The sequence below is a fragment of the Leucopleurus acutus genome (assembly GCF_964270905.1).
Source record: "Leucopleurus acutus genome assembly, chromosome: 3".
Lineage (NCBI taxonomy): Eukaryota > Metazoa > Chordata > Mammalia > Artiodactyla > Delphinidae > Leucopleurus > Leucopleurus acutus.
In genome coordinates, this window is record NC_139145.1 from 110,427,896 (window position 1) to 110,452,039 (window position 24,144).

The 24,144-nt window shown below is 37.2% G+C and overlaps 2 protein-coding genes across 2 annotated transcripts in view; one reads left to right on the forward strand and one right to left on the reverse strand.

Annotated features, from left to right (window-relative positions):
* Window positions 1-17,664, reverse strand: part of XRCC4 (X-ray repair cross complementing 4) — a 258,879-nt gene extending 241,215 nt beyond the window's left edge. Inside the window, exon 1 of the mRNA XM_082836066.1 lies at window positions 17,644-17,664. The gene's annotated coding sequence lies outside the window, so the exon portion shown is untranslated. The remainder of the gene's footprint in view (window positions 1-17,643) is intronic.
* A 178-nt stretch (window positions 17,665-17,842) lies between these two features.
* The window catches only part of TMEM167A (transmembrane protein 167A), a 36,550-nt gene continuing 30,248 nt past the window's right edge, over window positions 17,843-24,144 (forward strand). Inside the window, exon 1 of the mRNA XM_082836906.1 lies at window positions 17,843-17,937. Within this exon, the coding sequence (XP_082693032.1) occupies window positions 17,935-17,937 (3 nt within the window). The 5' untranslated portion in view covers window positions 17,843-17,934. The remainder of the gene's footprint in view (window positions 17,938-24,144) is intronic.

Sequence of the window (24,144 nt, forward strand, 5' to 3'; positions counted from 1 at the left end):
CAGTGTAAGATACCTCTAAATTGGTAAGTTAGCAATAATTCTAATATCTACCTAACGTTTACTCAGAAAATTATTCTTCTTCCCAGAAGAAAAAGACAGTTATAAAATAACCATACTTGTAGCCACATCAATTATATTAATAGTTTTTAAAGATGAAATTTGTAGATATTACATCATAATTACTGAAAAAATATAATTATTTTTAAATATTTCACTTAATCAAAAATTTTTCCTACATTGAGGTCTTCTTTGCCTAGATGTACTTAATTCTGAAATGCTTCATCCACTTGTAAATATTTTCTTTAGATCAATTAGTCAATACACTTAACATGCAGTAAATTATCCACATGGTCTGCAATTCTTAAATTCGAAAATTACTGGAAAATATGTGTTACTGTTTTTCTATGCCAATCATTGAAAAAGACATACTTAGAGGCTTACATAATTCTAATGGGCCCAAAACCACAATTCTGGGAGGGAAGAAGGTAATGGAAACTACTGATGAAGTTTTTTGCCTGTATAGAATTTATATGCACACACAAAGATACACACACACTTACACAGATTATTTTTTCTTAAATGTGGCGGAAGAACCCTGGCTATTTTTAGCATTAATGAAACTTAGAATTACTCTAAAACAGCAATTGGTTTCACTGTTATTTCTTAGCAGGTTTGCAACAAGTGACAAATTTCTAATTATAGAAACAAGTTAATTTGAAATTCAATATTCCAGATGCCTATCAGTAAATCCTACTTTCACAATGATATAAAAGGCTTTAATCATAATAATGTTAAAAAAGACATTTAGGGGTCAGATTAGTTCTAACATCTTTGAATTATTCATGTTTCAAATATTTTCCAATTTTCTGATTAACTCTAGATACTCATCACAGAAACTAAACGATTTTATTTTAAAGATTCTATTCTAGTTAACTCAGATTTGAAATTTTGGATGCTACCTGTGGGCCACGCTTAGGGACTTAACATATTAATAGCTCAAATGTGACAACTCAGTATCCTATAAGTATTTTATGCCTCAATAGCCTTATAAATGTTTTTTTATATCAACTGAGTCTTAATTTCCTGATAATATACTATTTGAACCAGTTTTGAAAGCACTTCATTCTTTTACTTACTGAGGTCACCCTCTCATTAAATATCAAATACAAAACATCTAAGACTCCACCATAGAAACAGGAAAAAGGATGACTTGTAATGTCTTTTAAGATTCTGTAAGAGCGAATCAAGGATCTCTTTGCTTTCACCAGCACTGTAAATGGGAATAGTCAGCCATGGGTTTTTTGCCCCAAGACTAGTACTTGAAGAAAGGGGATGGAATTTTCAGAAGGAATGATTGATTAGGGCCATAAGAAAGCCTGTGTTTTGTTTTCTAAGGGCACTAAAGGTCAGACTAGTATCAGCACCTCTCCCAGCCAGAGCCAAGGATCTAAGACAAGCCTGCAGGTGGAAACAGTTGGGTCCCACCCCAATTTGTACATCAGTAGCTTTATTGAGAGCTCAGAACAGTTGAGAATTGAGAAGCTTATCTTTAGTACTTTGTGTCTTTGATACTTGGCTTCTCTCTTAGAAGAGAAATAAGTTGTTGGCTGATGTGATCTAGACTCTGAACAAATACCATTCACAGTTGCTTCTGAATAAACAAGACACTTTTTAAATTAGTTTACAAAGAATTTTGTATGCCCTTTTGGATGCTGATAAGAAGCAATGCAGAAGCCAATTCTCTTAGGTCAGCTCAAGTTAGTGACAACACTGTATCATTGATAACACCATTTTGAACTTGAGCTTCTTTTATTTTCCTTTATAGTGAGTTATGGCTTCCTTTCAAGCTGCTTGGGCTGCAGGTGTTCAAACTTCTGCAGCTCTGCCAAGGAGTCCTACTTATGGATCAGAAAGGGCTAAAAGCATGTTTCTAATGAAGCAATTAACTTAAGTGCCCCCTTGTTGAGAAAAGTAGGCTGATAACTAAAGTGAGTTCAGAATAAAGATTAGCACACAGCACATGCTGTTAATAGTCTGTAATTAGATTCCTGATCACATTATTTTGTTTGACCTTCCTTTTTTTAAAAACGAGGAAAAGAAAAAAATATAAATTGTAAACCAAAAGTATGGTGATAAATTTTTTTAAAGTTTATCATGTTACAAAAATTCAAGGATATATAAAAAGGAAAGAAAGGTTTATACAACAGCCACTGACTGGGCTACTTAAAGACAAACATCACGTAACAATTTCAGAAAAGAAGACTATTTTATTTGTTCAGAACTTCTTTAAAAGCAGTGACAATTCCTGTTTATCTTATCAGAATTCCCACACTGAGTATTTTTTAATTAATAATTTATTCCTAGCATTTTCATTATTAATAGCATGTCGATTTGCTGGTTGTTATCTATGTGACCAAAGGGTAAATGAAGGTCTTTTTGAAAAATGACCACAAAATCAATTTATCTTTAAATTTCCAAAGCAATTAAAACAAAACTAACCTTCTATAGAAGAAATGCTTTCCTGAAATAATGTTTTCAAGTTAGAATTTTCTAAACTTTAAGGGTAAAGAATTTACAGTATTCTTAAATACCTTTCTAATTATGTCAGGATTTTCTCCATTCGATTAAATTTGAAATGAAAGTAAGGTGACCATCTGTCCAGGCTTGCCTGAGATTTTCCCGGTTTTAACACTGAAAGTCCCATGTCCTAGGAAATCTCTCAACAACCCCAGGCAAACTAGGATGGTTGGTTAACCTAAGTAAGAGCAAAATATAATTAAGACTGTTGGTATAATCTTGTTCAAACACTTGTAATATACAGCTGATATTCAAGGAAGACATTAAATAAACAATCTGATGCTTCAGGAATAAAGCATTAGAACAATAAAATAAGTCTAAACCTAAAGTATCTTTGCCATGGTTACAGACTATTCTCAATTATCTCTTATGAGTATGGAATGCCAGCTGCTGGCATTCCAAATATATTACTGCTCATTTCCTCTGCTTATCTTTTACAAACACCATTAATAATCATTAGTTTCAGTGATTCATTCAAATTCCACTTCCTCTCCTTTCTTTTCTCTTACCCAATGAAGTGAGTATTAAAAAACAATAAAATGGCCTGAATAAATTTCCCACATAAAATCTAACACCTAGGGCTTCCCTGGTGGCGCAGTGGTTGAGAGTCCGCCTGCCGATGCAGGGGACACGGGTTCGTGCCCCAGTCCGGGAAGATCCCACATGCCGCGGAGCGGCTGAGCCCATGAGCCATGGCCGCTGAGCCTGCACGTCCGGAGCCTGTGCTCCGCAACGGGAGAGGCCACAGCAGTGAGAGGCCTGCGTACTGCAAAAAAAAAAAAAAAAAATCTAACACCTAGAATTGGACTCAAAGTTCCAAGACTATGATTTCCTTTATATTCATCAAATGGACACTCTTGATTACAAACAACCTTGGCAGAAAGAATGAGAGTATACTTAACATTTTGGAAACTTTCTAAATGTTCACAACAATACTTCCATTCTGATAGCAGTTTCATATGAGAAACACACTTAACAGAAATGAAGAAGTAAGATAGTACCTCAAATATAGTATTAGCTTAAGCAACAGTATTTTTTCATTAAGAATTTAACAATTATGATTTCTTAAGCCTCAAAACTTTGACCCTCTCTCATATTTTAATTTCAGAAAGAGTGAAGAGGTTCCTATGAAACACCATCAGTTAAGCTTACACACAGTTGTTGGGCTACACCATGCAGGCCTGCAAGGCCTGTACTTGCCCAGCTTCAAGACCGAAGAAAGAGTCTGGAGTCAATAACAGAGACATGAGTGGTTTAATGTATAAGGGGAGCTTACACGTCTGAAGCAAGATCCTGGAGTAACACCTCACCAAGTGTGGCAGACAGCAGGTAGGATGTGATGGCAGGCTTCGCTCCAGGGGGGTGGGAAGGGGGAGGTTCCCAGTTATAAGGGAAACTGACATCAGGTGGGCTCCTCAATGACCAGGGAAACTAGCAGAGGGGCACCGGCCCCTCACTGCCCCTTGATGTGAACAATCACTAGCTGGGGCAGGGGCACGTATGTAAGAAGGTTAGTCCTGTGAGGAGGGTGTAGGTGAAGCAGGCACTGGTTAAGCAGGGGATGTACAGATCAAGAGAATAGACATCTTGGGTGGCCTGATCAAAAAGATCAAAAGATTCAAGCCTTTTCTACTAGAAAAATGTGCTGCTCAGAACTGAAATGTAACTAAAAGCACTTGCATGGAAAAGAAACAAGACTTGTACTATACGTTTCCCCCACTCATAAATCCACCATTTACTTAAAACTACACCCATTTATCTGCCTATTTTCTAATGGCAAACAAGGGGATGAATGGTAAGACTGGGGTACAAATGAGAGTTAACCCTGAAAAAAAAAACCTACAACATATCCTCAATTGGTGACCCTACCTAATTCAGCCAAACAAAAATATTTAGGAACCATATGAAATTGCACATTTTTTAACCTATAAAAAAATGGCAATTTCACATGGTTCAAATAATACTAAGTTATAAATGGCACATAATTACTTAACATACCTAACTGGACGAATAATTACATACTTATCTCCCATGCTGTAATTGCTGAGTCTGAGTCATTTTCAAGCACATCCCTGAACATATTGTGGATAACTCTAGTGGGAGGAGATTCCAAGATCAAAGAAAAGATTCAATTCTGAGTCCCCTTATGTGATGCATTCTCAAATTGAATTGAAACTTTGTACCCCTAAAATTTAAATCAAGCCTTGTACAATTTAGAAGAGTACAAGTCCTAACACCAGGAGTGTCTTTTGTTTTTCATGAAGAGCCCCTTTCAATCATACCAGTGTTTATGCTAATGAGTTGACTTAGGGTGGGGTCACTAGATAGCCTCAGGATGTGGCTGGTCACCAGAAAGGCCAAAAGATTAAAGGGTTGGCACTTTCAGCCTCACCCCCACCTCAACTCCAGAGAGGAGTGTGGAGCTGGAGATTGAGCTCTATTAAAACTCTGGAACAAAGAAATTGGGGGAGGGGTGCTTCTGGGTTGGTGAACATATCAAAGTACTGGGAGAGCGGCTTGCCCAGTCAATGCACTAAAGCTCTGCACCCTAACCTATACCTTGTCCTATGCATCTCTTCCAGCTGTTCCTCAGCCGTATCTTTTTTACTGAACCAGTAAATAAAAGTAAAGTGTTTTAGTGTTTTCCTGAGTTCTGTAAGCCATTCTAGTAAATTATCAAACCTGAGGAGATGGTCATGGGAACCCCCAATTTATGGCAGGTCAGAAGTATGGGTGACCCGGGACTTGCAACTGGCATCTGAAGTGAAGGCAGTCTTGTGGGACTGAACCCTTTAACCTATGGAAACTGACACTAACTCCAGGTAGGCAGTGTAAGAATTAAATTGAATTTTTGGACACCTAGTTGGTATTGGAGAACTGGAGAATTGGTTATTGGTGCTGGAAAACACCCTAATGTGCCAAACAAAATAGGCTTAGTCCAGCTTTATTTAAGGCTATTGGTGTATATCCTCTACTAAATCGGAAATCAAGTCTTTTGTCCCCAAGCTCTTGGAATACGGAATCTTTACCTGAGAAATCTGGTCTTTTCTAATGTCACTGGATAAAGAGGCCCAGATTGGCCTCTCACAAAATAAGTGACTTTTGAAATATGACAAGTCATGCATAAATATTTATTTAGATCCTGCCAGACAACAGGTACTATGCTAGGTGCTGGGAATAGACCTATGAATAAAATAGCCATATCCCCTGACCTCAGAACATTTATACTCTCATGAATAGAAAGTCAAATAAACACATGTTACAAAACATTGAGGTTAAGAGCCATAAAGAGGTAGTAAGAGGCAACAGGGGAACCCAGATCAGACACACCCAGACTGCCAGTCATGGGAAGCTTTCTAGAGGAAATAAGATCTAAGACCTAAAGGCTGAGTAGGAATTCTGAATCCACCCTTGCAACTGCCCTTTTGCTTATGCTATTCCCTCTCCTAAAATATCTACCTCTAGTCTATACCTGTGAATATCTATCCATCCTTTCAAGGTCCAGAAGCATTGAAAGCAGTTATGATCAGCCTCCAAGGATCCCAGCTGTCAATCATTTTATTCCCCAACTGGAGAAAAAAGAAAGAAGGTCTAATATAGGGAAGATATCAGGATCATCGTGTTCAGAGAGATTCTTCCAGCTCTTCCTCCCGATGGAAGAGGGCCTGAGCTGAATTATGCCCATTGAATCACTCAACAGTGAGTTTAGAGTATACAGCTTCTGACTCTGAAATGGAATTTTGATAGCTTCAGAATTCTAGTACCACTCTGCTGACTTCCTATGGTTTGACCTCTACAACATTTGAATAAAGCAAGCAATGAAGTTGACCTAGATTAAAAGTCATTTGTTATTAAGGTATCAGAATTTTGGAGGCTGTGCTCCTACAGTGTGGAATGGCAGTGTCTGGCAGCCAATATCTGTAGCGGGCAGCAAAAAAATAAGGTCACATAGCTAAGAAAGAGCCTCTTTGCATTACCATATTAATCAGAAAGATTAATCAATCCATTGTCTTTTTCTGACTACAACAAAACATCAATTTTGAAACTAAATCCTAAAAAGATTCTGAAATAGCACTGAATCAGAGATGTTCATCCTATAAAACAATGAAAGTCATCAACAAAATTCAAACTACAGTCATCAGTGATGATTTTTCTCATTAGGAAGAAGTTGGAAATATCACATTCTTTAGAAAATAAAAGAAATAATTATTTTTTAAACAAACACTTTCCCCAAAGAATTAATAAAATATTTAGTAACAAATGAAGCTACTTTGTGGAAGAGAAGTTTAATTTTGCAATGAAGAATTTAAAAAGCTGATCTGAAAAGCCATTCAAAGTTAGTTTCAGAGTCACTTAGTACATAGAACAAAACCAAAACTTTCCATAAATTGAAATAATGAACTGACATCAATTTGAGGGAAGCCAGTTAAAAAAATTCCATTCCATTACCAGTCAAACATTCACTGAGGAAGCCCAATAAGAACTCCAGCAGATTAAAAAAAAAAAAAAAAAGGAATGATGCCTTCCCTCAGAAGCTTTTAATCCAGTTACAAGAACACGATAAAATAGAGTTCTACAAAATTATAACTAAAATACAAGGTAGTATATAATTTTGCTAGATGGGAGCTAAAGTAATAATAAAAAAGTAAGGAAGAGATACCTTAAATACATGGAAGATGATATATGAAGTTGCTACATTTTATAATGTAAAAAAAAAAAAATTACAGGCCCAGAATAAACAAAAACAAGAGATATTAAGAATATGTCCATATGAGGAATCCAATGTTTATAAAATAAAATTCCAGTAATAAACTAGTAGATTCACTAAAAACAACAACAATGTAATCCAATGCCTTGAAAATTATCTTTAATTAACAAGTGAAACACATATTAGTAAATTCATTTCTTCCTGCATGAATACTCCTCTTTGGCCAAGATACAAGAATGTCCAATGAAACATAACAGAAAATATCCAGGAAGATGCCCACTGATATAAATGCTTTTGATTTTAAAAAGGGACCTAGCTCCAAACTAAATAAAGATGTACATCAAAATAAATGATCAAATTTTCAAAAACAAAATCATATTAAATTTTTTGTGTCTTTTAGTATGGTATCTTGCTTGCTCAGAAAACACAGACAAATGATGACCATGACCAATTTTACAGAACTGCTGTTATTTGGAAATGCCTAATTTTTGGTTAAACCTTGTTTGGAAATTATCTGTAATAGAGATATCTATTTAACTGATGGCCAATAAGATTCAATCAAGTTAGACTATTCTAGGACATGAAGATCATGGTTAGAGAGTTAGATGAAAACATTCAGTTCAGGTATATCTGGTTTAATATCTAAGGAGGTTCTTAGACTCAGGACAAAATGAAAAAGAGGGTGGTAATAATCTGAGAACAAAAACAACTACGTAAACACAGAAAAATTAAGGTACATATATAGCTAATTAAAATGTACGATACAGATAGCGCTTTATTAAGTCATTAATTTATCCTAAAAACTCAAGGTATATGGTTGTCAGTGAGGGAGTGGAACAAAAATGAACTAAGCATATGTCATGAACTGTGCTGAGAATTTTACATATATTGTTTTAATCTTCAGAACCATTCTAAAAACAAGAAAACTGAAATTCAGCAAGGTGTAGTAAAGATAGAAGTGTATTCAAAACTAGGTCTATCCAACACACTGCCTTAAAAGTGTCTCAACCCTAGACAGCCTCTTTATGAGTCTCATATTTAACTCTACTTCTTAGCTCTCAGCCTCTCTCTGAATTTTCTCATTTTATACTATCAAGGTACTGAATTGCTTTTTCTTAACCTATGAGCAAAGTATCACAATGTATTAACACAAATCTAAATCATGACCCGATGTATAACCCAAAATAACCCAGGTACAGACTTCAAATAGTAGAGGGAAAGTTCTTTATACAACTTTACTATACCTTCTCTACAAACAACTGCCTTATTTTAGATGATTCTAACCACAAACAGAATTTTCAAAGTATAGAGCCAATCCTTCTTCTACTAATGAGAACTCATGAAATTCTAAAGAAAAACATTCTTTGAGTCTATATGGTTCAAGACAGGAACTCCTAACATCACTTGTTTTAAAATTAGAGAAGTGAAGAGTTACTAGGGTAATGACAAATTTATAGCCAGTAAACGTATCTATATATATAAGTATTCCTCTTCCCTTTCCCCACATTCTGACTTCTTTTATTTCCTAATACAAATTCTGTCTTAAAGTCAAATTTTGAGATATAAATAGAAAAGAATTCATAACCCACTGGCTTAACCAATACAAAAAAGAACTCATAGCCCATTGGTTGCCTTGGTAAAAGCCATAAACTTCTACATAGGATTACCTATGATATATTCATGCTAAAAAAAAAACAATTCAACAGAATCAGATCAAACCTCCGATTTATAGGAAACACAAGGGATGAAGGAACATGTTAAATGGCACTAAAGGGATGCAATCAGCAAAATCTAAACAGTGGGACACTTCATGGGGCAACTGACAGTTTTTAAACTGACAGTTTTAAACTTAAGTGCAAAAGGGAGAGGAGGGTTGGACTATTTAAGTTAAAAGAGACTTAAAAGCCACGAGCAACTGCAATTTAAAGACCTTATTTAAATCTTGACTCAACCAACAACCTATTAAAATTTATGAAGTAGTAATTTGAGGAATTTGAAGACAGATTAGGTACTTGGTAGTACTAGGGAATTACTGTTAATTTTTTAAGCTATGTTAATAGAATTGTGGTTATGTTTTCTACAGTGTCCTTACTTTTTAAAGATACATGTTAGAATATTTACAGGTGATATGATGTCTGGGATTGTTTAAAAATAATTTAGAAAAGAAGAATGAAGTTTGAGTAAGATATAAATGAAATGAGATGGGCCATGAGTTGATAATTGTTGTGCTAGATAATAGGAACCCATTATTCTCTCTACTGTTACATATGTTTGAAATTTTCCATAATAAAATGTATAAAAAGAAAATTGGTAAGCTGTGACAAAGTGAGAGAGTGGCATGGACATATATACACTACCAAACGTAAAATAGATAGCTAGTAGGAAGCAGCCACATAGCAGAGAGAGATCAGCTCAGTGCTTTGTGACCACCTAGAGGGGTGGGAGGGAGGGAGATGCAAGAGGAAAGAGATATGGGAACATATGTATAACTGATTCACTTTCTTATAAAGCAGAAACTAACACACCATTGTAAAGCAATTATACTCCAATAAAGATGTTAAAAAAAATAAAAGAAAAAGAAGGAAAAAGAAAAGTGTTTTCAAAAAAGTGTTCTTTGACCATCAGGATAATTGTTTGTATAGGGTACTTCTGTAAAAAAGAAAAAGTCATCTATTAGAAATTTATTCTTACATATATAATTTAATACTTCAAAATTTAGGAGCCTATCTAAAGAAGTATGGAACTCATTATTGGTCCTAGTAAATACTCCTATCTGATAAACATTACACTGGGGATACTAGTGCATAATGCATTGTTGAATTTTATTATACAATAATGAATCAAAGATACTAAGGATAAAAAATCTGTTTTGCATAATCAACTGAAAAGCTGATAATAAAAATACCTAAATTATTTCAATATTTATCGGCTATACATTAATAATTTGGTCTTTGGACTTCCCTGGTGGTCCAGTGGTAAAGAATCTGCCTTCCAATGCAGGAGACGTGAGTTCGATCCCTGGTCGGGAAACTAAGATGCCACATGCCGCAGGGTAACTAAGGCCATGCACCACAACTACTGAGCTCGCACGCCTCAACTAGAGTCCGCGTGCAGCAAACTACAGAGCCCATGCACTCTGGAGCCCATGCACCACAACCAGATAGAAAGCCCGCACGCCACAACGAAAAAGATCCTGCGTGCCTCAACGAAGATCCCGCGTGCCGCAATTAAGACCCAACGCAGCCAAAAAATAAAAGGAAAATAAATAATAAAATAAAATAAACAAATATTTAAAAAATAGTAATTTGGTCTTAAGGCCAAAATGTGTAAAACATTTTAATTGAACAAAATATTCAATATGAATCATAAATATATTCAAAGATTGCACAGAATATCCACAATAAAGAAACCAGAAGTAATAATTGTACTGAAACTTTCCAAAATTTCCCATCCTATGGCACATCATTAGACTCATGACATCTTTGTTTTTTTACCTAAACAATATAAGTCAAATACCTATTATAGTTCCTGGCTCGTAATCAATAAACGATTCTAACTTAAATGGCTGAATTCATTTAATCTGTACCAATTTGAATGACTCTAGTTTATACTTTTCCTCCTCCATTCTCAACTGAAGAGTTCTGTATTATTAGCTGTCACTAAACATTGGTCAGAGAATGCCATCAGTGTCTTGGTCCATGCCCCACCACAATTCAGGTTAAAAGTGTTCATTCACCCAACATTTAGAGAGAATTTGTTGATTTTTGTTACCCAATACAGACTCCCTACTGGTAGCAATAAAACTTCGAGTGACCCCCCTCACATCTGCTATTCTTATCCACAGGCTATGAGCAAGCTGACTTTTGGCCCCAAGTTCCAGCAGAACACAGACCCGGGCTAAACCAACATTACATTTTAATCCCCAGTAACTGATTCAAAGATGAGCACATGATTCAAGTTAGGACAACTAAGGCCAGTAAGGCTCAATTTCAGGACTTTTATTTGCATATAAAGGATAGATACTCTTCTCTACTGGATTTGGTGTTATGATGCTGTAAGACTGGAGCTGTTGGGAACAAAACCAAGAGAGCAGAAAGTAGAACTGAGGGGTGGTCAGATCTGATTTCAGCATCACCAGAATCTAGATCTAACTGTGAATGTTTTAGGTGTGAGGCCAAGAAATTCCTTTTTCCTTAAGCTACCTGTGTCAGTCTTTGGAATCAGGCATATTTCAGGACAAATCTTCATTGTCATTCATTGGTTATGTGAATTATCTCAAAGTACGTGCAAAACAGTTGTAAGTAAGCAAATGTATATACTCCATCAGTGGTATAAGTACACACTTTGGGAAACACTCTATTAAACATAATATTCAATACCAAACAGGAAGTTTTACATTTTCAGCTTTATATGCTTCCATTCTTATCAAATCCAAAACACATGGTATTTCAAAAACACTGGAAATTTGTTGTCACTACATAAGAAATAACCAGTAAACAGGTGGTTCAAGAAGACAACTGGTAAATATTTTGCATAAGGTGCTAATGATTCTAGAAAAAAAAATCATAATATGTCTATTCAAAACAAAGGTTCAAGTCTTGGTTACAGGGCAAAAAATGTTTCCCAAGTTTTAAAAATCACTAATTAATATTCTAATGTTTTCTCCTCAAAACTCAACATCTTACCTCAAAATATTGGCAAAGCCTCCCCAAAAGAGGGATCCAATCAATTTAAATTTTAAAATTGTGTTTTTGCTTCTGTCTTTAATGCACTGAAAATAGATCAAAAGTCTTTTATGAACCTCTAAGCAAAGCTGTTTCTTCATGTTTATCAAGTTATTTATAGAAACAAATGTAGCTTCTGCAAGAATATATGACCTCAATTGTACTTTGGATTCACTGTTCACAATATAAACATAACATTACAATATGGTAACATGATTAGATTACTGTACAAAAGCCATCAATCTTTGCTATCAGAAAAGAGAAGCAATGAGAGGACCAGTTCCAATACCCATGGTTTATGCTCTTCTAGGACTGCTTGGACTATTATTATTCTAAGAATGTTAAGTTTAACCTTCTAGAAGTCTGCAAAATAGATGTAACATTGTTTGTGTGGTTCCAATGACTTGATATAAAGGTTTCAAGCATCTATCTTTCACCAAGTGCTCTGTTATATTACAGTGATATTCATATGGGAATTAACAGCAGTGACCTGTGATACTCAATCAAACATACTGACTTTACTTGCTCATTACCCTACAGATTTTCTTCTGAGACATAGTTTTCAGATAATAACCAGGACAAATTTCTTCATTACAGTTAAACTTCAGAAGCTCATGTTTTCTCTATTGCTAAATTCTCAGAGCACAAACTTTCTGTTCCCAAAAGTATACCTAAGGCATGACGAGCCAATTTCTGTAAGAATAATGCTTAAAATGAAGAGGTTGGTTCCTAAACACAATATTATGGCAAGATTTTTTTTTTATTCATTTTAGAGATGAGTATCACAGCACCACTAATTTACAAAGTTATAAATTGCAACCATGCTGTAATTTTTAAAAAAACACTTGTTAAACCTACATATAGAACTATATTAATATACTATATTATACATGTATCTACCTACAAATTATCAAAGAAGCATCAATAAATTTTTTAAATTTAACTTTTGAAGTGCCCTAAAGTTTAGACAGATGTTATCCTATTTTCTCTGAGATTTTCTCTGAGCAGCTGTTCATTTGGACATGCTCCTTATTTATTGATATACTGTGTTCAATGCTAGTGTCACATTTCTTAAACAGGAACTTGGCAACTTCCAAATTCTATGGTAAATATTGACATATCTCAGCATGTCAATATTTATACTGTCAGGACACTTTGATGAGCCTCTTCAACAATGGCTGCATCTTATTTCTTGGCAGCCACTTGTTTCTGTTCCAACTGAGCAAGATCTTTCTTTATTCAATAAAATTCTCACTAACTGTTCAGACAAAATTACAAGTAAGCTAATAGCATCCTCTCACACAAAGACCAGATTGAACTCCTTGCTTATTTCAACATTTTGGTCACTTCTGCTGGGTTAGTAAAGCTCAAAGAAACAAGGCACAAATTCAGGAGTGTACTCCAAGTAATACTTGTTTTTGACTGCAGCAATTCCAAGCCTAATCATCATTTTCAACCCCATTGCTAAGGGTGAAAGCTGCCGAAGCCTTTTCAGAATTTATAGAATTAAATTATTTCCTTTTTTGTTAGTCCTAAAAGCTAGACAAATTTATAAAAGATTGGTTTACAGACTGCAACAATGATGATGATATTCAGAGAGAAGTTTGAATCCAGAATGCCTGCCATAAAAGGTAGTTGGAAAGTCTGGCTCATTATCTAGAATTAAACAGTGTTTTATATGCAAAATTAGTGTACCTAACTTTTGTGCCAAGTATCAGAAATCATGTTAACAAACTAACCATCATTAACTCAATCTTAAGAGCAATTTCCATCATTGGGAGAAAATCTATGCACTACCTTGTAAACACCCTGGGATCTCCCAACAGCACAAAAGCAAAAGTTTAATTTAAAGCTATTGGCAATACTGGCATCTAGTAAAAGCATGAATGCCTCATCAACAGTTAGGAATTCTCACACAGATTTTTTCTTTTGGCAACGAAAGTCTCAGTGGTGTTTTTCTTCTAGAAAGAGCCCAATTTTATCAATATTAAAAATTTGCTGGGCTTCCCTCGTGGCGCAGTGGTTAAGAGTCCGCCTGCCGATGCAGGGGACATGGGTTCGTGCCCCGGTCCGGGAAGACCTCACATGCCGCGGAGCGGCTAGGCCCGTGAGCCACGGCCGCTGAGCCTGCGCATCTGGAGCCTGGGCTCCGCAACGGGAGATGCCACAACAGTGAGAGGCCCGCGTACCGCAAAAAAAAAAAAAAAAAGAAAAAAGAAAAAATTTGCTGACTATAATAACCCTCTGTTCACTGATTTCTGCCAGTGTTTTAGAAAAAGACACAACTCACTTTCTCATCAGCTTCACAAAGGACAAGGAACAAACTGCCCAGGGCTATAAAATGCATTAATTACCTCCTACTAGTACAAAAAGAACTAGCTTGAAGATAGCCACCTTCTTTCGTGAAAACAAGGTATTGCAAATAAAGCATTGATTTTATACTTAGAAGACCCAGATTGAAATCAAAACTCTATGGCTTCGTAGCTGAGTGACTTTGGGCATGCCATTAATGCATTAAAATGTTCACTGACTACATCCTATGTACCAGGCTTTCATATCTCAAAGATGAGTAAGACATATCCCCAGCTCTCTGGTGAGACAGAAACACCCAAAGAGGATTATTATACAAGCTTGTAAAGTGCAGAGGCAGGGTGGGAGCTCATCTGAAAAGTAGCACGTTAACCAGCCTGAAATTTCAGGGGAGGCTTCCTTGAGTTATATCTGATGTAAATCTTAAAAGGTGGAAAAAGTTTAGGAGTGGAAGGAAAAAGATAAGGAAACACATTCCAGGCAGAAGAAGCTGCACAAGCAAAGGCTTGGAGACAAGAAATAGCAATGATATATGGAAATGAACAATTCAGTTTCAGACTGACTGCTGACACTAACAAGAGCATTTGGGGGAGCAATAGCCATGTTGAAGGGATCTCAAGAAAGAACAGTAGAAGGGAAATTGGGACTTGGAGCATAGAAACTCCTTAAAGGATTTTTGCTCAGAGGAGCAAATAAATGGGGTTGGAAGTAGAGAAAAGTTAAAAGAAGCATTTCTTAAGGTGAAAGAAATAACATGCAGGTCAATCAAAATTTTATGGGTCTTAATCTAAGAGCCATGGGGAAAGAGAATTTAAAAAGAGGGAAGGCCTTCCTGGTGATGCAGTGGTTAAGAGTTCGCCTGCTGATGCAGGGGACACGAACCCGTGTCCCGGTCTGGGAAGATTCCACATGCCGTGGAGGGGCTAGGCCGGTGAGCCATGGCCGCTGAGCCTGCGCTCCACAACTGGAGAGCCCACAACAGTGAGAGGCCCACGTACCACAAAAAAAAAAAAAGAAGAGGGAGGAAAAAAAGGACAAAGACGAACACTAGGTAACAAAGAACTTCAACCTCAGTCTATGGAGACTAGTTGAGGATCAAAGAAAACGAGTTAAGTAAAACCATTGTCTTTTAATATATGTGAATATCATTGAATGAGGGAAAAAAAGGAAGTCAGATAAAAGTAAATAATCAACGCTATCAATACTAGACACAAAGTAAAAAGAGAAGAGGGAAGAAAGTGGTCTGGTGGTATAAAAGTGGTATCAATTTAATTTTAAAAACCATTAATTTAAAAAACCTTTTATTGAGTGCCTAACATGCAAGTCAATCAGCCCTCCACCATTATCCCTCCCTTCAAAGAGTTTTTAATTTAGTGAAGAAAGCAAGCCAGGCACACAACAGGCAACCCTTACTGAGTGCTTAGTGTATGTCCAATACCTGGCTAGATGACTTACTTGTAATAATTCATTTAATCCTTACAATACTGGGGAAGCCTATGCATTCTCTCCACAAAAAAACATAAATACATACTATTTTTGCATACAATCCTACTGAACCCATGAAACCAAAGTTAAAAATACTCTTCTGGATGCAGGAGAGACAATAATTTTTGAAGAAGGAAATGATAAAGTCAGATTTCATTTTTAGTAAGTAAGAAAATGATCCAAGATAGTTTGAAATGAGAATCCACAGCACAGCTATGGAAAGTAGACTTTTGAAACAGCAGTGTAAGATAGTACTTACATTAGTTCACTGGCAGTGAAAACCAAGAGCAGGGAGTTTATGTGCTTAATGACCATATAGCTCAATTACCACCGCCCTAGAGATCTTGCCACACATCAGATTAACTTCGTTTGCTGTGATACGTGAAAAACAAACTACACATTTATGTATGTTCAACCTTATCTATTGCTATTTGGGCTCCTCTATGGGTAACTTGAAAATAACTGACATTGTTCTTTCCTATTTTGAAGCTGAAGTACATAAGAGCCCATGGCCTAAAATTAATTCAAATCCATAAATATAGTACATCAATTGTGATCTCTTAACAACTTCAGTTTCCTGGTGCACTTCAGGTATTACATATTACCCTAAGCGTTCCTAAAGATGAAGACAATTTTCACATGAAAGCAAAATGTCTGCAGACACAGTTACTACTTTAGAAGCCAAGCTTGATGAGTTGCACAACATAATTTCCATAACTAAGCCAAGGTTATTTAATTTGAATGGCAAGACTTGCAAGATATACTCTAAAGCAATCACAAGCCACAGCATTATGGCTTGTTTTTTGATAGGAGGAGGGTACAGTACGTTTTTATACATTTCTTATTCCCCTCTTTCCCATGCCCATTAAATTTCTGGAAGGAACAGGCCATCTTTATTCCTCTGCTGCACTCTCATGATCCCATGAATAAAGCTCAGTTAAATATTTGCTAAATTTGTGTATTGGACCAACTCATCACAATTCAATAGATTCAAAAGTAAAGTTAGTTATGGTTTAAAAAAAAGAAAAGAAAAGAAAACGTGTTGGGCTGTGGCCAACGATGTAATCACAGGAGAAACCCAAATGTTCTAATCACTGTGTTGCCCTAAATATAGAAGGGTCTCATAGTTTGGCCAAGAACAGCACATAAATCAACACCTCATGTGAGTTTCCTTTCCTCTTTTTCTCTATCCCACTTTAAGTCAAAGCATTAAAAAACTGATAACATTTTAAAAAGAATCTCGGGGTGGGGGGGGAATAAAGCCTTATCTAATGGGATTATTAAAATTAGAGAAAGCTAAAGAATAATACTACTGATTAAAAGAAAAAGTTGGCATGTTATTGATCTTGCAGCTGGACTCCTTCTCTGGAGTACCTAATCAACTACTGAACTCAGGAAACGCAGTTCCTTTCCATTTGTTACCACAGAAAGTTCCTTCCTGACCCCAACGGGCCTAGTACGTTTCAGCCCCAGATGGAACCCATTTACAAAACGCCAATGTTAGAGAAATGATCCAACACCTTCTCAACACAACCCACCGAATTCAAGTGTCCTCCTAATCCCACAACTTTACAAGGCATTTCAAAGGCGCTTTACATTCCAAAGAATCTCTCAGGTGCAAAGGGAGAAACTGAAAAGGGAGCCCAGGAGATGAACGCCCTGCGTGTAAGCCCAGGGGACCCAGGTGTTCCCGAAGAGTCCATAAACAGAAGGGCCAAAAGCTTACACATCGTAGGGGGGGGAATCCAAGCAGGAATAAATTTGCGCGGTGCAGAGTTCTACAAAGCTAAAAAAGAAAAGAACTGGACTACCGAGGCAATCGCCACTTCCGGACCCTACCTGTCAGTAACTCCACTTCCGGTCTCCTCCAAAAGGCCCGCTCCACAGGCAGACATCCAGCAGCCAATGAGAGTGTCATTTACTTCCGCGGGGCTGAATGACGTCATTTAAACCCCGCCCTTTCCTGTAGAGAGGAGCCTATCGTAGAGTCTGAGACGCGCGGCTCCGGAGGAGGTACCCTGACAGGCCCAACCAGACCGCGGAAGGAGCGAGAAAGGCAAGTCGGGCCTGCACGCCTCTTCCGCCCAGGGCCCGGAAGGGTGATGTGGCTGGGGTTTCGCCGGCCTCACTATGGTAAGAACTGGGGCTTCGGGGTCGCGGCTGAGCTTTGTGAAGGGGCTGCGGGCCCGCACAAGGGCTGGAGGGTTGGGCGGCGATCCCGGGTCCTCGGCTAGGGAACTCTGTCACTAACTTGATTTTCCCGGGCCTCGGAGGATGCACAGGCCCGGGAACCATGTGGCTCCTCCGCGTCCAACCAGGGAGAACCAGGGCCGGCAGCCCAAGAAAGACCCCGGGGCCGCGGAACCCCTCCTCACAAGCCGAGGCCACTTTCCTGACTTGTTTCGAAGAAGTGCGCTGGTTTGCTTTGACCCATCAGTTACTCAGACTCTTTGTGGTCATTTTGAGGCATTAGAGCTGCCCGGGTTTGCGCTTGTTATGTTGCGGCGCCTTATCTCTTTGCGGGCCTGATCCAGGTTTTTATTTCCCTGCTGTCAAATAAACCCCAGGTGCTACACCTTAATTTTCACATGTTGAATTAGTGGCCTTTTAGGTTCCTCCAACTACATTCTCTCAACTTTAGAGATGCTACTTTACTTTATGAGCTATATTTTAATGATTGGAGTTGTCTGCGGAGGTGGCTTCTCTTCTAGGAGCTTAATGTGCTTGGAGTGTGTCTGGCCTCGGGCCTTCCTCCCCTTCCACACATTAAGAAGGTTTTATGTGTTATTTCGTCTTATTGCAGATTCCTTTAATAGTTTGGGTCTTTTAGAAAAGCTTGAAATAAGTCACAAAAGTTCGCAAAATGCTTACGTCTCCAGGTTGAGAACAATAAAGCCAGCATAGGCAGAGGACAGATGTAATAATCAGTAGTAATAGCAAAAAGCTCCCAAGCTATGTCTGCAGGCATTTCACCTTTGTTACGGTAAATGCCAACAGCCTCTACACCAGGCCTCGCGGTGAATGTATGAGGTCCATGTGCCAGATTTGCGTTTATGAGCATATTTATGGGGAAAAGACGCATGCCTTTTATTATGGTATGAAAAGCAACCATGACAAAAAAGCTCTTCTACAGTGAAAATTTGCTGAGCTTGTGTTCCCAGAAGTTCCTGCAGAATCCCATACAGCACAAAACCCTTAGACATTTAATCGAAAACTCATTAATTGTTGTTTGCTTTATGCCAGCTACTTTGGGTGTAGCTGGGGCATAAGTCACAGTGTCTTCCCAGGAGAAGTTTACCATTTATAGAGGAGATGGCAGTTTATTAGCGGGTTATTCCTTCCTTGGCTAGCTTCTTTCTCCACCTACCACATGATAGGACGGATACACTTGTGTCATGAGTGAGCGGTTATTTAACTTAGAAAATATGGTTCCTTTTTCAATTCAAAAAGAGTAGAGAGACTGTTACTCTTAATTCTTGCATATGCTCTTCGAGGCTGAAGTTGGGTTATTTTGCTCATAGAACAGTCAGAGATAGATTATTCTTTTCATCACCTTACTGTCTTATGTACTATCTAGAAGCAAGACATACTGTGTTTAAGATTATTAGTATTTGAATTATCTGGCCATACTTGTTTTTTCAAAGTAACTATAATAGCTCTCGTTTATTAGCACTTGCTATGTGCCAGGCTGCATTTGAAAAATCAGTTTATAAGCATTGTCTTATTTCAGGCTCGAAACTGAATATATGTTTGCAGGCAATGGAAGTCAGGCACAAGGAGACTGACGTGCTTGGGGGTTATACACCTAGTAGGTAGTGAAGCCAGAACTCAAACTTATTTTAATGTCCAGATGCCAGAAGTCCTCATGCTGTTGTTAATAAAAACAACATAACTGAGGATAAAATATGTCGTAATGATTTGTTGCTCTCAAATATAACATGTCAATCAGACATGGGGAAAAATAGAAACAACTGCCCGGTGGTTAATTTTTCATTCCTGCCCTGTTCCTGTGAGCTTAAGTTGTCCACATTTCAGAAAATGTACATTGTAGTTGGAAGAGCTACACAATGAGGTTTCTTTTTGAGTTTGTACCTACACTTGGTATATTTGTGAGGTAGCCCCGTGATAATGACTTAAATCTGAATTACTGCATTTTAATGAATCCATTTTTTAAAATGCATTTGTAGACCATAAAATGTTTATCAGCAATAATAATTTACAACTATCAAAGCATAAACAGTCTGATAATTATATCATTTATGAATTAATACTTTTAATTTCGTCTCTTCCCAAGAGGCCTTCCCTGTACCTTCTGTTTACTTCTACTCCTTTTAGGTATCTATTTGGACATCTGTACTCCACGTATATACCCCCAGTGTTTCTCTTGCATAGAAAACAGCAGTAAGGTGTTGCCTTACTGCTCCCTTCTCTAGGCAGAGCTCTTAAAGTAGAAACTACGTCTTTTAATCTCTACATCACAGTGTCAGAGTTGGTACTCAAATGAATGAGAGGCTGGGGATACAAAGTCATGTAAAACGTGCTCATTGTCTTCAAGGATTTTACAGTACAGTGGGGGAGAGTATTAAATAAGTAAATTTTATGTGTTAGCTGCTAGGATGTAGAGAGACTACATGTGTGGTGGAAAGAACATGGGCTTTAGACTGAGCCAAACAGGGTTAAAATCATTCCCAGTGCCCAGCCTTTGCTTGATCAACCTGAGGAAGTTTGTCTTCATTTCTTCCTCTGTTGATGTGTTACGTGACTTACAGATATATTCATTTAATGCTCATAAACCCTGCAAAGTAGGATCTATTGCCCCCATTTTATAGTTAAATCAAATATCAGAGAAAGGGTGTGAGATAGTTTCCCTCATCTTGTAGCTGAGATACATAGGAAATACGTTAGAAACAGAGGAAAGAGTAATTGTGGCTCAGAACTGCTGGGGAGACATCCCCAAAGAGGTAACACTCTGGCCTGTATATTAAGGAGTGAGTAGGGATTAGGGAAGGAATCATTAGCTAGAGCTGGGAAAGCATTTTCTATCCTTCAGACAGATAAAGGAAATGGTAGTTATGGACACAAAGTGCATGAAGTTGAATAGTTGCTTGGGGACTGGCAGGAATAGAAGTTAAGCAGTGAAATGATGAGAGATGAGACAAGAAAGATTGGGGCCAGATCTTGAAGTCATTTCAAGGCCTTTATATTTTGATGATGTTTGTGTACCTGATAAAGACTTTGAGCAGGGCAAAGAATGGTGTGCATTTTGGAAAACCAACTGGTAACAATGTGCAGGGTCTATTTACATAGAAGATTAAGATCCGGAAGACTAGTTTAGAAACAAATACAGTGATAGTAGATGATTGAATGCCTTAACTCTTGACAATAGTAGTTAGGTTTGAAAGATAAAGATAAATAAAATCATTTTGATGGTGCTTAGTAAGGAGTGGTGAAGCACAACTCCAGTTTAGATAATTGTTTGGATTGCAAGGAAATATTGATTAAGCACCTACTCTGCCATGTGTTTTACATACAGAGCTTTATTGAAAACTTGCATTATTGGCCACAGTGTACACATGAAGAAAAAGGCGCAGAATGATTTTAGTGTCTTGCCCAAGACCATACTGCTGATAAATAGTGAAGCTCAAATTTAAACTTAACAGCTCTGTTTGTCACCAAATCTTGAGCCCTTTTTATTATACAACAATGCTGAAAATTCCACAGGAAATTCAAGAGGAAAAGCAGCGTTTGTATGCCTCAGTGGTTGAGGGTGGAGGGAGTTTGTTAAGATGGTAATTCTGTAGCTACTATTGCTTTTGCACCATCAATACAAATGGCATCACAGTAGAAAGGCAGGTATTTTCTTAGCATTATAAAAGTAGTTTTGACTGCATAAACCCATGAAAACATTCCATAAACTACACTTTGAAAACTACTACCTCAGGCTAATTAGGTAGGTATCTGAAGTAGATTCTGGTCTTCTGTAGCATAGTGACTTGTAACCTTGACTGCAAGTAAAAACTCCCAGGGAACTTTGAGAAACTCTATGCCCACCCAATTCAGTCCGAATTTCTGGGCATTGATTGTTTTTAAAAGCTCTAGGTGATTCTAATGAGTAGCCAGTACCCTGACTCGATATTTTTGCAGGTTTTTCCATTTTGTCATTCTTTCTTATCTGACTGCATGATCAGAGTACTTTTTTCATAGCAGAATTTGCACTTTTCCTTCAGAATAGTTTCTCTTATCGATCATTTATCAAGGACATGTGAAGCATTTACATCTTCATCTTCTTAAGTCTATTAATCATAGTTATATGTATGCTTTCTCTTATTAATACCTGTGACACTCTTGTTGCTTCGTATTTAGATGTGAGGTGTCCATAAAATAGCTCAAATTAAGCAGCACAAATATAGCAAATGCACTCTAGGTACCATGACAATGAGATGAAAATAGGCACAAATGACCACCGATGTTGCCAGTGGAGAACAGAGTTGAGGTGCAAAAGAAAATGTTATTATTTCTGTGTGTTATTAGAAATCTTTTCAGTCACCTGTGGTCACTTATCTTGGGCACACGGGGTGTTGGGTGTCTTTGCACATTCACATATTACCTTACATTTGTCCCTGTATTTCCACGTTCTCCATTTTAAGAGATAATAGTGGTGCATATGAATTTACAAGTAGAAACTAGTTGGGAAATGCTGACCTGACCTAGATTTGTAAATGATAAAATGCTGACCCACATTTCCAGTGCTGTATAATTTCTATCACAATTAGGTCAGGAATGTCATTTCTGGGTTTCTTTCCACCTCCAGAAAGGGATCAATGACTTTAGTTTTGTGTAAAAACAGTAGGTTTTTTTAAAAAGTAAAATTGTTAGTGTCTGGAGTTTTAAAAAATTTTGGTATTCAGTTAAACTGGAAGAATTAGTTAATATGTCAGTAAAAATGTATTTCCCACATAGTCAACATTTGAAGCTCCCAGACATATGCATAAAAGCAGGCCTTAATCAATACATTGGTTAAATAATTTGTGTTGCTAATCCTAAAAATAAGTAAATAAGCTCCGTGAAGCTCAAGTGATCCAGGACTAATGAATATACTGGAGGCTTAGTCGAAGTCTTTTCTGCAGATTAACTACAGTTAGCAACCAGTAATTTAGCCTCTTGGGCAGAGCACTGTTTAGCATATCAATATGTGTATTTCTTCTGTTTTTCTCAATGTTTCCTTCTTTGTTATGTTCTGTTGCTTGGATCTTTTCCCTGTTTTTTCCTCTATTCCTAATGTTTTGGGTATTCTTTTACTTAGACGCATTTTTATTTATACAGCTAAAAACAAAACTCTGTATTGAATTCTTGCCCTTATATCCATACTTAATATAGTTTTAACGTTCAGGAATGACTCTGAAAATAAGAAATTATATCTTTATAGATAAAATGATAGAAATTGAATCTGAAATAAATATTCTTAACTTTTCAAATTGACTTGAGAATAGAGAATTTTAAAGAGATGTGTCAACACTAGAGGTTATTTCATGTTTGGAAACTAAGCTTTGCATTGACCAGTCTCTGTCTTTCATTGATGAACAGTTTGATCTAGTGGTGACCAACTGAAAGTCTGAATTATTTTTATTTCAGTGGCCTAACAAATTGCGATTTACTTCAGATTGATTATACAAAATGACTAAGTCATTAAGTGTATTTCCTCTGGTTTGGATAAGTTAGTTTAGTACAGTGATTTGAAGCATATCAGAAGCTCTAATCAGCTAGGAGTAGTATGATGGGTCTGGAATATGGAGGGATAGTAAAAGGGGCCTTTGGAGAAAAAAAGTTTGGGATTTTCATTGCCAGTTAGGGTCAGGGCAGGGCTCCTGTATTCCAGGACCCCAAAGGTTACCATTCGGATCGTATTTGAGGATGTGCTCCAGATGTTGCTTGCTACAGGCAGCCCTGAGTCTAGGGAATGTTATTGGATACCTCTTTATAAAAAGGAAATGTAGGTGTGGTAGACAATGCCCCTCTCCCCAACCCCGTTTACAAAAAAAAAAAAAAAAACACTGTGAATATGTTATCTTACTTGACACAAGGGACTTTGCATGTGTGATTAAGTTAAGAATTTTGGAATGGGAAGATTATCTTGAATTATGGGGAGACAGGGCAGTTTATTCACAAGGATCCTTGTAAGAGGAAGGCGGGACAGTCATAACAAAAGCTGTCAAGGTCAGAGTGATCAGGAAGTCACAAAGCTAAGGAATCAGGCAGCCTTTAGAAGCTGGAAAAGGCAAGAAAAGAGATTCTTCCCTACAGCCTCCAGAAGAAACAAGTTGTCTTGTGTTTTATAACTCC